The 12,083-nt window shown below is 43.1% G+C and overlaps 1 protein-coding gene across 1 annotated transcript in view; it reads left to right on the top strand.

Annotated features, from left to right (window-relative positions):
* The first annotated feature begins 207 nt into the window (after positions 1–207).
* Positions 208–12,083, top strand: part of espl1 (extra spindle pole bodies like 1, separase) — a 12,952-nt gene continuing 1,076 nt past the window's right edge. The window contains exons 1-30 of the mRNA XM_035662874.1: positions 208–395; positions 563–651; positions 833–1,132; positions 1,230–1,982; positions 2,181–2,282; positions 2,389–2,500; positions 2,636–2,763; positions 2,894–3,087; positions 3,223–3,465; positions 3,607–3,751; positions 3,907–4,066; positions 4,257–4,396; positions 4,733–4,867; positions 4,970–5,086; positions 5,191–5,362; positions 5,466–5,594; positions 5,726–5,882; positions 6,448–6,557; positions 6,806–7,950; positions 8,050–8,467; positions 8,772–8,903; positions 9,228–9,441; positions 9,670–9,875; positions 10,106–10,233; positions 10,377–10,499; positions 10,669–10,818; positions 10,934–11,101; positions 11,271–11,375; positions 11,486–11,601; positions 11,714–11,797. Of these exons, the coding sequence (XP_035518767.1) occupies positions 362–395; positions 563–651; positions 833–1,132; positions 1,230–1,982; positions 2,181–2,282; positions 2,389–2,500; positions 2,636–2,763; positions 2,894–3,087; positions 3,223–3,465; positions 3,607–3,751; positions 3,907–4,066; positions 4,257–4,396; positions 4,733–4,867; positions 4,970–5,086; positions 5,191–5,362; positions 5,466–5,594; positions 5,726–5,882; positions 6,448–6,557; positions 6,806–7,950; positions 8,050–8,467; positions 8,772–8,903; positions 9,228–9,441; positions 9,670–9,875; positions 10,106–10,233; positions 10,377–10,499; positions 10,669–10,818; positions 10,934–11,101; positions 11,271–11,375; positions 11,486–11,601; positions 11,714–11,797 (6,209 nt within the window). The 5' untranslated portion in view covers positions 208–361. The remainder of the gene's footprint in view (positions 396–562; positions 652–832; positions 1,133–1,229; positions 1,983–2,180; positions 2,283–2,388; positions 2,501–2,635; positions 2,764–2,893; positions 3,088–3,222; positions 3,466–3,606; positions 3,752–3,906; positions 4,067–4,256; positions 4,397–4,732; positions 4,868–4,969; positions 5,087–5,190; positions 5,363–5,465; positions 5,595–5,725; positions 5,883–6,447; positions 6,558–6,805; positions 7,951–8,049; positions 8,468–8,771; positions 8,904–9,227; positions 9,442–9,669; positions 9,876–10,105; positions 10,234–10,376; positions 10,500–10,668; positions 10,819–10,933; positions 11,102–11,270; positions 11,376–11,485; positions 11,602–11,713; positions 11,798–12,083) is intronic.

The raw sequence follows: 12,083 nt of genomic DNA, 5'->3' as shown, positions 1-12,083 counted from the left end.
TATTTTGTGTAACCATGGTTACACATGCACATTAACGGTTAGAAGATTTGTTTATTTATTTAACGTTATTTAATGGTTTAACAAATAGTTGTTACACTTTCTCTTTTAGTTCATTTGCGTGTCAGTTGTTTGAGCACAATCAAATAAAACTACAATACCCATGAATCCTTGCATTTCCGGGTTAAAGCGGATGTGCTGTCGGATTGGTTAGCGAACACCTTTCAAAAACGTCGCGCGGGGCGGTGCAGTTTCCATGTTTGTTGAAGATTTGAATCTTTGAAGTCATACGAGTTTCAGAGCCACCGTGCCGCTGCTAAACGATGGTATTATGGACAGCAAGTCTGTTTTTTATCTGCCGTGAATGAAGGTGTTGCCACAAAGGTCTCCTGCTTTAAGTAAGTCGCAGTTCAGTCTCTCGGTGAAGGTCGCAAACGTTAACGTTGGTTGAACTGCGTCCTGTTGACGTTGTTGCTAACGTTAGCTAAGCTCCTAGCATTCTCGCAGTTTAAAATTAACAATAATTACTTTTAACTAACGTGTTTTTTTTAACTTTTATTTACAGCTGTCGACATGAAGTGTTTGAAAGTGGACGAATACATCAAGCGGACTGCTTCTGTGAAGGAGACAGAGCTTTTACTCCAAGAGCTAGAGGTTCGCAAAATCACATAACATGAAGCCAAGATTAACTGCCTCTAAATGAGCCCTGTTCCCTTTACTTTGTCACAATTACACCTGTTTTATGTGTTTAAAAAAAGTATAAATCTCTCTTAAGACTTAGACCTAAACCGGTCTTGTGTGTTTGGTTGTTGTTGTTTGTTTTGACATTTTTCAGAGTTATGTGAAGAGTCGACCAGGCCTTCAGGGTCGCACACTGTGTGACAGGATCATCAGAGCCTGTAACCATCAACTTGGAGCTGGATCCCCTGACTTTGACCATGTCAGTCAGTTGGTACAGCTGGTGGAGCTTTCTCTACATGGCTATGATACTTCTGCAGCCGCTGTTGCTCAGAGTCCTCTGTACATGGAAAAGATCGTTTTCCATATTGTCAAGAAGCTAAGCTCCCTCGAAGCGCTTAGTCTATGCAGCCATGTAGCTGGGTTGCTTTACAGCAGGCTAAGCCCAGCCCAACAGGTACATATATATATCTCTTTTTTTTTTCATGTACATGTGTTATATATGTCACTGCATAACACTATTAACAAGGTTACCACTGTTGTTTGGTCCGTAGGCTGAGGACTACTGTGTTCTTGTGCGGAGCTGCTTCTCCGTGCTTTGGAACGGACTATCTGCCACCAAAGACAAGAAAATCCTTAATCCACGGGACAAACTCCACTGCCAGATGCAAGCTCTAAGCTTCCTCCTGTTGTTGGACACAGAAAGTGCAACTGCCTCTGTCTCCAAAGCTCCCATATACACAGAGGATGCAATCACTGAGTTTGAGAGCAGCTGCGGGGCGATAACCAAAGACGACGCTGCTTTTCTTCTCCAGGAAATGCACACGCTTTTCAGCAGATGTTGGACTGGTGGTCGAGGCTGTGAGGTGGACGGGTCCAAGCAGACTGCAGAGACATCCGTTATGTATGTGCTTTCTGAAATGGTGCTGATTATTGTGAAGGTGCTTTGTAAGGCCGGCCACCATGATTCTGCCTTCATCTTTGTGAATGATATTGAGAGTAAGATCAGAGACTGTGCTGACTGTCAGTGTACAGCTGCTGTGCTTGGCAGATGGGCAGTAAAAATCTGTTCTACAATGAAGGCTGGCGGCGAGTGTGGTCAGGCTTTGACAGAGTGTGCCAGGGCTTTGAGGTCTCTCTCAGCTGACGTGGGATACAGAGAAGCTCATGCTGTACTGGAAGGCTGCGGACTGGTGGTGTGGGCTGTCGAAAGTGGCCAAAGCAAGGGTTTAAGTGGACCTGTGCTTCTGGCTTGGTTTTCTTTTCTTGAGGAGCACCAAGAACTGATATCAAAGATGCTAAAGAAGGTGAGTGTATTTACTGACGTGGAGTTTCTTATTAGTTTGTATGTGTGTGCTATAAAAAAGATCAGGGAAATCATTTGGTAAAATGTATTTGTTTTTGGATTTGTCTCACTTGCCATTAGAAACACATTTCATGGTTACGTTTGTTTTCTTGAGAAGAGTTTGTACGGATTGTTAACCTGTGGTTTGCTTTGTTGGCAGAATTCAACATGCCAGGCTGAGGGCAGCAGACTGCAACAGATCCTTTGCTTCAGTATTTACCAAGGCTTCGTATTCGCTTATGAGAGCATGCTGGCATCACAGGTGAGGCTGCTTCTGTGACGTCTAAGTTTGTGTTGATGATAGTAATGACAAAGCTGAAAGTACTCTGATTTAGGTTTAATTACTGATTGTGATTTGTTGTTCTTAGCTGGAGAACAGTGACACACTGGACAGGGTGCTGCTGTACTGCCAAGCCACAGCTGGACTGATGATGACTGAACTGCGTAAACTGTCGAGTGAAAACCTTCTCATCAAAGCAGGTGATTACAGTTGTGATTATTAATGTTGTCAGGTCACGTGAGTGGTGCTGAAGTGTGCGTTTAAATGGCAATATATAGACACCTAATATTTTATTCTATTGTTTTTTCATTTTGTGATTACCATGTGTCTTGCAGTGATTGCTGTGAGCAACTTAGCTTGTGGATTGTACAACCGGCGCCTTTATGACCAGGCCTTCACGCTCGTTGAGATCCTCTGCAGGGATCTATGCAAGAATTGTCCCGTCTCACTCTCTGTCGATAGGGTAAGCTCTTAAAGCGTGTTTTGATTGACTGTGTCTTTGTCCAGGATGGTCTTGGGGATCGGCATACATAAGATTACCTATTAATTTTTTACAGTCGTCTGTATTATTATCATGTATTTTGACTACCTAGTTGAGCCGACCCTTCATGCTGGCCGTGCAGACGTCTCGGCGGGCTGGACAACTGGAGCGAGCTCTGGACTGGGTGATCCTGTGGCTGAAGGCTCTGGGGGACAAAATCACTACTCATATGGCCGAACCAGTCTCTCTCTGGGTGAAAACGAAGACCGACGCAGCCCGTAACTCTGAGGAGGACATCCGTCTCAGGTACAGACAAATTCTCATTCTAATTGTATTTTATTTAGTTTTTAAATGTGTGTCGTTTGTGACAACATTGAAGTTCTCATAGAATATCAGCAGAAAGGAAACTTAAAACGGTCGCATTGTTCTGTCCTGGAACAGGACGTTACATGATGGTTTTGGTCCAGATGTCCCTGATGAGCGAGTAATGCTTTGCCTTCTGGAGGAAGAGCTGCGTGCCTATAAGGAGGTGGCAGGGGACACAGCCCAGGAGCGTTACAACACTCTCTGCGATCTGTTGGACATTTGCCACGAGGAGAGCCCCCACACTCATCTACGTGCTGTCTACCTCTGTGAGATGGCCCAAGTTGTGTGTTATCAGGATTTCAGTGAACAGACCGACTGGTAGGAGCCTTTATTTGCATCATCATTTCTAATGAGCGGTGTTCCTTGACAGATACAAATACACTCTTTTGTGTGCTAACATGGGCACTGGGCAGCAGCCGAATATCTGTGTGTTCATTATATTCATTTGTAACTACACAGCACAGCAGTTGATTTTACCCATGAAGCCTTACGGATACTTGAAGAAGAACCAGAGACTCCCGAGAATGCTGATAGACTGAAGGATGATAAGGCCCATGCTTTACTGTGGCTCTACATCTGCACTCTTGAGAAGAATCTTCAGGAGGTGAGCTCAGTCGGATCTGTCCAGATAGCTTGTGCATATTTGTATTACTTTTGGTATATTCATATTATTTTAACAAAAGTGTCAGTGGTTACAATTTATTCATTTTCTGAGGCTCAAGTGTCATTAACTAATGTTGCTTGTGTATTTTTGGCCAGGCCATTGAAAGAGACCTAAAACAGCGTGAGTTGCGGGAGCAGACACGCTGTGTAGCCAATGTCATAGGAACCAATGATTTTGATTATGAAGACAAGCAGAAAACACAAGACAGCATCCTGGTCTATGAAGGCCTGCATTTCAACCTGGCTGCAGAGAAAAGTAAGAACCCTTTTTCATATCGTCAGTCATCGTACTGTAGACACCATCGGTAATTTATCCATCTGTTGTTCTGCTTCATCTCTGCCAAGTATCATTGGTGGGTCATATATAGATAATGGTTAATCGCTTGCTGTCTCTGAGAGATTAATAGACAATATTTATTTCTTTATTTCTTTATTTCCCTTTTAAGAGTTGTGCAAGCCTTTGGAGAGAGCACTGGATGCGTGGTCTGCTCTTCTGCAGAGTCAAGTGCTGCCTTCACTCAGAAACCCCAAACAGACCTGTAGCTCCGTTGCTGTGACTGCAGCTCTCTTCAAACTTATGGGAAAGGTAACAACACAGAATGATCAAACTCATTTGGAGGGTCTTTTTTTGTTGTTGTTTTTTTAGATTCTCTCTTCAACACCAAATGGATTTTGAGCTTCAAATAATTAACCACTTCACACAATGAAGCTCATGGAACTTGTATAAATTAGATATGAGCATTATACGTTTGACTCTGTTTGTGTTAATAATTTTATGTCCCTAGAAAACCTTAATTTTAAATTGTACTTTGATTGTACCTTTTTTTTATGGTGCATCCTCAGGTTGTTAGTGTTAGAACTAGTGTTCACAGTGGTATTTACAGTACGTGTATTTATCAAGTCTCCTTATTCTCTTATGTAGCCTATAAAGGCTTTGGAAGCTTACCAACTTGCCATCGGACTTTCACGTCAACTTGCTGATGCCCATGGATGTGCCAGCTACCTCTGTCAGTCAGCCAGTATCCTTCTGGATATGGGCACCCCTGAACTGGCTTTGGTAATGCAGTTTTGCATGAATTTGTCATGGAAAACATACTAAATCTCACTTTATGAACTTTAGGTCACTTTGTTTATTTATTGTTTATTGTGCTATTTTAAGGCTCAGCTAGAGCAAGCAGAAAAGCTGCTCACCTCAGATTCCACTGCTGAGGGACCTTCTTCTCTCTCCATGCTGGCCATTTTGTTGAAAGCTCAGTACTGCTACAGCGTAGGGCAGGTAGGTAACATGTCTGCTAGCAGTATTTCTCATAATATTCCATTGGGATTGTTTGTTTTTGCTGTAATGGCTGATTTCCCCTTTCTTATTTGACCATATGTCAGGTGGATCGTGGGGTGCCTTATCTGTGTGAGGTGCTTAAAGAAGCGAATGAGCAGAGGCAATCCAAGAGCTGGTACTTACTGCGTGCTCGAACCCTCCAGACCTGCAGCTCTTATCTGAGTTTGGACACCACTGCACTGCCGCAAGCCCAGCGGAGCCGTATCACACAGAATGGTTAGCTAAAGCATTTGTTACACTTAATATAATCAGATGGTTTCCTGTTTTAATTTTGAATTGTGAGAATGTGAGCTAATGATTGTGTGTGTGTCTGTCTCAGGTATAAAAAACCCAGACACTGCCCTGTATGAAAGTCTGAAGCTTCTCTGCAGCCTGCTGGTCACTTTAGTGGGGAAGGGCCTATACGGGACTAACGGCAGCAGCTCAGACATACGCTTCATCGACCAAGGTACTTTTGTCCACATGTACAGATGCTATGTACTCACAATACAGGGAAACACTACTAATACCTTATTGATGTTTGTTTTAGAGCAGTCTGACATGTTATTTCTTTCCCTGTCTGCCTTGGTCTATGAGCAGGAGATAACCTGCTGCTGAAATGGCAGCTTCTCTCAGAGCTGTTAAACTGCTCAGTGAAGATGGTGACTGTGAGGAGCACCTGTGGGGCCATCAATGACGCCAGGCTCCAATGCCTAGAAGCTCTCAAACTGGCCATCAAGCTGCAAGCACTCAGCCAGTATGTACACAGTAGTTGGTGTGAAATGTAATTCGTGAATCTGCTTATTCTCGCTGTTCTTACACATTGTTTTCTGTAGTGTTGTGAATCTTTTATGGTCTGTGTTCTGTTAAGTTCGATATGGTGTTTGTGCATATTTATTGGACCAGAAAGTTTTACTAGGGCCTGTACAGTCCACTGGAATCTAATTCAACAGCGATAATAAAGCTGTGATAAATCTGTGATAAATCCTAATTATATGAAGCTTATTTTGAACGTTATAATAATTCACTGTGTCATAGAGTTGCTGATTCAACTCTAATTTCTACGGCTGCACTTTGTGGTGGTGTTGCTGAACCGCTTTATATTTATAGTAGATTTTTTGCAAGGCTTTTATTTTACAGTGTTAGATTATACACATCAGCTTAAATAAAATTCAATTAAATGATGAGTAATACTGTACTTTTAATGTCCTTATAATTGGCCTAGAACACAGCACAATACACAAGGACAACATAGTATATAGTCAGTCAACAAACCTTTTTTTTTTTAAATCACTCATTCTAGTTTTTGTTGTTTGTTTTAGATGTGCTGAGCTGCTGGTGATGAAAGCTGAGTTGGAGCTGATGCAGGGGGAGAGAGAGGAAAGTGGAATTGATTTAGACAAAGTCAGAAACCTTCTGGAGCTTTGCACAGGTCTGTTAAATCCACAGTTCAACCAGTTCAAATAGGGTCAGACAGTGATTCAGTGTTGTTTGACTTTCAGGATTTGATCATAATGTGTTATTTCAAAATAATGTTCATAATTCCAAGCAAAAAAAAAAGCTTTTGCAGTTTGTGTTGTCTGTGTTCAGTCCACTGTTTAATTTATAGTAGTGACATTCCATCAGACAATGTCTGTTTCCTTGAGCCACAAAATGACATTTTTTATTTCTTTTCCTCAGATTTTTCTGATCAGGTGAAGAAGGCGGAGGTGAAAATCAAACCTAGGAAAGGTCGTCCAGCACAGAAATCTCAGTCTCCCCTTCCTACCATAGAGGATGATTTTAAGGGCATCCTGAGCACTAGGTGGATTGCCAAAGAACCTGTAGTGAGGGATCTGGCCAGCTCCCCACCCCTTAAAGCCCAGCCTCGCCGCTGGCTCTCCTCCCTGGCACATGACTCAAACTGCCAGTGTCCCTGCTGCTCTGAGCCCTGCTTGGGCCGTGCCACTGCTCGCTGGGCAGCCACACAGGCTGATCTGGTTCTCCAGCTGGATCCCAATGAAGCCAGAATCAGTTTGAAGCTTCAGTGGGCAACATTAGCACGTTGTAAGAGTGTCTCTGCCAAACTTGGGGTAAAATTAGCTAAACTCTTCCCTCCCTGTGGCCCTTCCAAAGGCTTCTCTAAACCCTCCCTGATGCAGGACTTAGTGGGCCGTGTGTACCTTCGCATGGCCCTTTTGGGGCTGGAACCAAGGCTTAATAAGGCCTGTGGTATATGGAAAGTACTGGAGGCTGGCTTAGCATTTGTTGATTCCTCACCCTCTCCCGTGCTACGACCTGTGAGAGCAGGCCTAATGGCAACCAAAGCCATAGTGTCATTAGTTACCTTGGCTGCCAAAAAGGGCTGCACCCCACAGGAGCTCTTCTCAAACGCTTGGACTTGGAATGCACCAAAAGCTGATCCACAGCTGAAATCAGAAGAGAAAGCAGTGCCTCCCTCGTCCGTGCTTAAGAAGCCTAAAGAGTCCATTAAAAGCCCAGATATTCCTAACAAAACAAAGGAGGCAAAGAATGTAAAGGTTGTCAAGCCCAAGATTAAAGTGACAAGCTCCTCAACCAAAGCAAAGGGACTGGTTCCCATGACACCAGTGCTGGTTAAGTCGAAGCCTTCTGTTAGAGACCTTGGCTCTTTTGAGTTTAACACAGTCGTACCTACTTTGGCCTGTACTCCTGTTCAAAAGGTTAAAGCCCCTGCCTCAGTGCAGAAAGCACACAGGACTGCCTCTAAGCTACAGTTTCATGTGTATGAAGAGTTGTCACCAGTTCAAGACAACGCCCAACCTGTGCCTGCTGCCCCCAGACGCACAAAGAAATCACGTTTCAAGGTAAGTGTCCAATCAGAGTAGAGGTTACAAAAAATTTGTTTTTATTTGTTTTTTTTGTCCCAAATGAAAAATATCTTTCTTTTCAATATGTCAATACAGGTGGAGTTTAGCGATGAGAGTGACACAGAAGCTAATACCCAGGCTGAGCCCACAAAAAAAACACACGTCCCTAAAAAGCGAACCACCACAAGACGAGCCGCCCAAAACGGTAAAACGGCCCCAGATCCACCTGCAGAGAAGGTCCAACCCAAGAGGCAGGCCAAGGGTAAGAAGAGCACTTCATTGCCTCGGACTACCTCCTCTGAGGATGACGAAACTATGGTCTGTCAGCCGGCCCCAATAAGAAGAGGAAGGACCAGGAGGGAGCTGAACAGGACAGAGGCAGATTCAGTGGAGGAACCAGACAAAATGAGGACCATTGAGGAGGAAACTACTGGAGTCCTGGACATAAGCATTGAGCAGCTCAGGACATCAGACACTGAGAATGAAGACAATTCTGCTGCAAGCAAAGATGTTGGTGTGTATTTTGTGCACATGGAAACTTCCCATAAACTTGCACACTTACTTGGCATTTACACAGAGTTAACATCCATCCCCACATTTCTTCCCAGCTCAGCTTAATGTTTTGAAACCCCAAAAAGGTCATGTTAAATATGAGAATATAAACGGTAAGAACACATGTGAATTTGTACCTGCTATTGGGCACTATAATAAAACCACTAACATGTAAGATGTGCTGAATGCCACAAACAGCAATAACAGTCAACACAGCATCTCAGAAAATGTTATTAATAGCCAGAGCTCTTTTATTTTTTCTTCAGACATAGATTTTGAGGTGTTGCGGAGGGACATGTGTTGCGATTTGGAGAGAGACGATTTGTCCGAACTGAGGAGCAGAGGTCACCTGACAGAAGATCCACAAACCCACCTCTCTCATTCAGACACCAGGCCAGGTGAGGCTTTACACTGCCGCAGTCACAGTTGGTCTGCAATGATACTATATCTTTAGGGTATCGTTTCTCCTTTTTATAGGAGTGTAATAATATGTCTGCTTTAGCAATAGTATTACAAAAGAGGTATTTCTGAAATGTTCTGCAAGATAACGCTACAAAAGAAGGGAAAGGAATTCTAAAACCGTTTTTTTTATAAGCAGGAATTGAACATAAACGTAATTATACAGCATTATAAAATCGGGATGTACTATGATGCCTAAACTCCTTAAGTATTTTTTTCTAGCTCCTTATCCACTGTCATTTCTCCTTTTTCTTTTACCCCAGACAATCTGTCTTTGGAGGATGTTCAGTCATTGCTCCGCTCAGCCTGGTTGGCCTTTCAGCACTTCCCCTCCCCCACAATCTACACGACCCTCTGTACTCTTCTGGCCTTGACCATGGGACAGCAGGACCCCACAACTACGGCGATGCTTCACGCCCAGTCTTTGGGCATCACTAGTCGCCATCGCACAATCAGACATTTAGCCAGTTGTCTCAAGTAAGCATATGTATTGTGTGTGTATAGCGTTGATTTCCCTCTTACCAAACTTAATATATCAAGATATCTCGAAAACAAGATATCTTGAACTCTCTTGAACTCAATTAAAATACATCTTTTGATATGTGATAGCTCAAGTCTCTTCATTTCTGATTTAAATGGCAGTACTACAAATTGTGTTCAAACATTGTTGAACATTCCTGTTTGTTTGATGTGTCTTTCTAACAGAAAGCTGAGAAAGCCATCCAGTGAGCTCGCAGACAAGATGGATGCTCTGAGTCTCAATGACGCCAGTCTGAGCGAGTCCAAAAACTCTACCGCACAGATGTGGTTGCAGTTGGAGAACATCTTCTCCTTTCCAACTCCTGACTCCTCTACTTTCCCCAAGAGTCACTGTCAAGAATTTATCCAACAAATTCAACACCTTCCCTCAGGTAAAAAAAAAAAATCAATTGATGTGGTTGGCACATGTTAATGATGCATTATGAGAGGTAACAGGAATGTTTTTGATTATTTGTCAAACATCTATAGTTACAGTAGCAAAGGGAATTACGTACTACAGTGTGTACTTTTTTGTCTCTTCTATAACAGAATAGCAGAATGTAAATTGCATTATGCTGATGTTATACATCTTGTCTCTGAGCCTGTTCTTTGTCCTGTACAGGGGTAACCGTGTGCGTGATGTCCGTGCTTGGAGTAAAACCTGGTGAGATGGGTGACAGCATCATACTGTCACGTCTTGAGAAGGGATCTGCCCCCGTCACTGTTCACATCCCCACCTCTAAACAGCAGGTGAGCTCAGTAAATTATATAGAATGGTAGCTACAACCTGAAACTGGACCATTACAGTTTCACTTCAAATCATGCTCACACTACTTTTATTACCCATCTTTTTACCTCTGTCTTTGTCTCCCTGTGTTCCCTTTGTTATGCAGCACCCCATTAGCTGGCTGGTACAGGAGATAGATAGTATTCAGGTGGAACAGAAGGCCATGAGCTGTGTGTCTGAGAAAGCCAAGTGGTGGGAGGGTCGCAGGGCCCTCGACTCTCGAGTTGAGGTAAGTGATGCAGAACAAGGGTACTCCTGGGAGTCCTAGGGGCTTCACTGCCTGTATTATCCTTCCACTCAGACATGTAACGCCAAGGAAACAGGACACAGAAACAGAATATTTAATCAAGTTTTGACTAACAAATGTCACTTACAAGTTCACAACATCTTTCTTTCAGCGTCTGATGAAGGAGATGGAGGGATTGCTGGGATGTTGGAAGAGTTTACTGCTACCCCTTTCATTGGACCCTGAGCTCTCCAGACAGGCCCAGAGCCTCTGCAAGTCTTTGTCTGCAAGGGGAGTGACAGTCAGTGAGGAGATGTTGAAGGTGTGTGTGGTTTTATTTTTGATCTTTTTTTCCTAGCATCAGCATCTGAGCTTCCATTCTGCCTTTGTCTGAAGCACAAAGCAGCAACCAGTGATACCTGTGACTTGTGTTTCAGGCTGTGCTGTCTGCATCTCCTGTGCTCTCCCAAGAAGACCTTAGAAGATTTGCTCTGGGAGTTTCTTCACAGTGGGACATAGAGTGTGACCAGCTTCTCCATACAGCCGTGTCCCGGCTCGCTGACAGAGACGAGCCCCAGAGTCATGTGGTTCTCATCTTGGACAAGGTTGGTTCAGTCATCTGTTTTTAATACAGAATTTTCCTATATTCTGATTTGTGAATACAGGGGCTTTTTAATGGAGAAAAGACCTTCAAAGCACTGTTACAATGTGTCATTTTCTGAGGTAGGATAAGGCTAAAATGTAATAATACTGCCTTCTGCTTCCTTTGCGCAGTACCTTCAAAAGTTGCCGTGGGAGAGTATCGCCATCTTAAGCTCTCACTCTGTCAGCCGGATGCCTTCTCTGCACTCACTAATTGGACTGAGCATTCAGAAAGAGGTGAGATTAAACTCCATTATTGTGCCTACATGCCCTGTGGTGCAGATTACTTCCTGACAGTTAAGGTCAGTGGTGGTTATGGATATTGTTATTTAAATCTTCCCCTTTAGATTGACTCTCAGTCCATCTTGAGGCAAGGAGTGGATACAAGGCAAGTTTATTACGTGCTGGACCCTGATGCCAACTTAGGAAACTCTCAAGACCGATTCAAGGAATGGTTCAGCAGGTGAGACCAATACTTGCGACCATTAAAAGAGCCATTCGATTTGCCCGTATGTCTTTCTGTCACTGGTCTGTCGTTTTTTCTTCTATTTACTACATTACTATTCTTTTTGAAGTAAACTGCACTGGGAGGGTGTGTGTGGAGTTGCTCCTGACTCGGGTCAACTGGAAGAAGCTGTTGCGACCAAGGATCTGTACATGTGAGTTTGTGATGATCTTAACTTGAGATGGAAATCTTTCACTATATTCTGACATTTTATGGACTAAACAATTTAATTTAGAAAATATTTGGTTGATTAATCTAATGAAATCCATCGTTATCTGCAGCCCTATAATGGATCATTGTCAAACTCTGAAAGAAGTTACACAGAATAAGTCTTTAAATAGATTGTAAATTTACAAACCCTGTTTGTGTACAAGCTTTGGTTTATATTAAACACTTTGATTTGATAACTTGTTTTATTTTATTCTCTCTCTCTCTCTCTC

Source organism: Morone saxatilis, unplaced genomic scaffold (genome assembly GCF_004916995.1).
Source record: "Morone saxatilis isolate NCDOM2014 unplaced genomic scaffold, NCSU_SB_2.0 Contig18, whole genome shotgun sequence".
Classification (NCBI taxonomy): domain Eukaryota; kingdom Metazoa; phylum Chordata; class Actinopteri; family Moronidae; genus Morone; species Morone saxatilis.
Note: the sequence above shows the minus strand (reverse complement) of the source record. Positions and strands in the feature narration are given on the sequence as shown.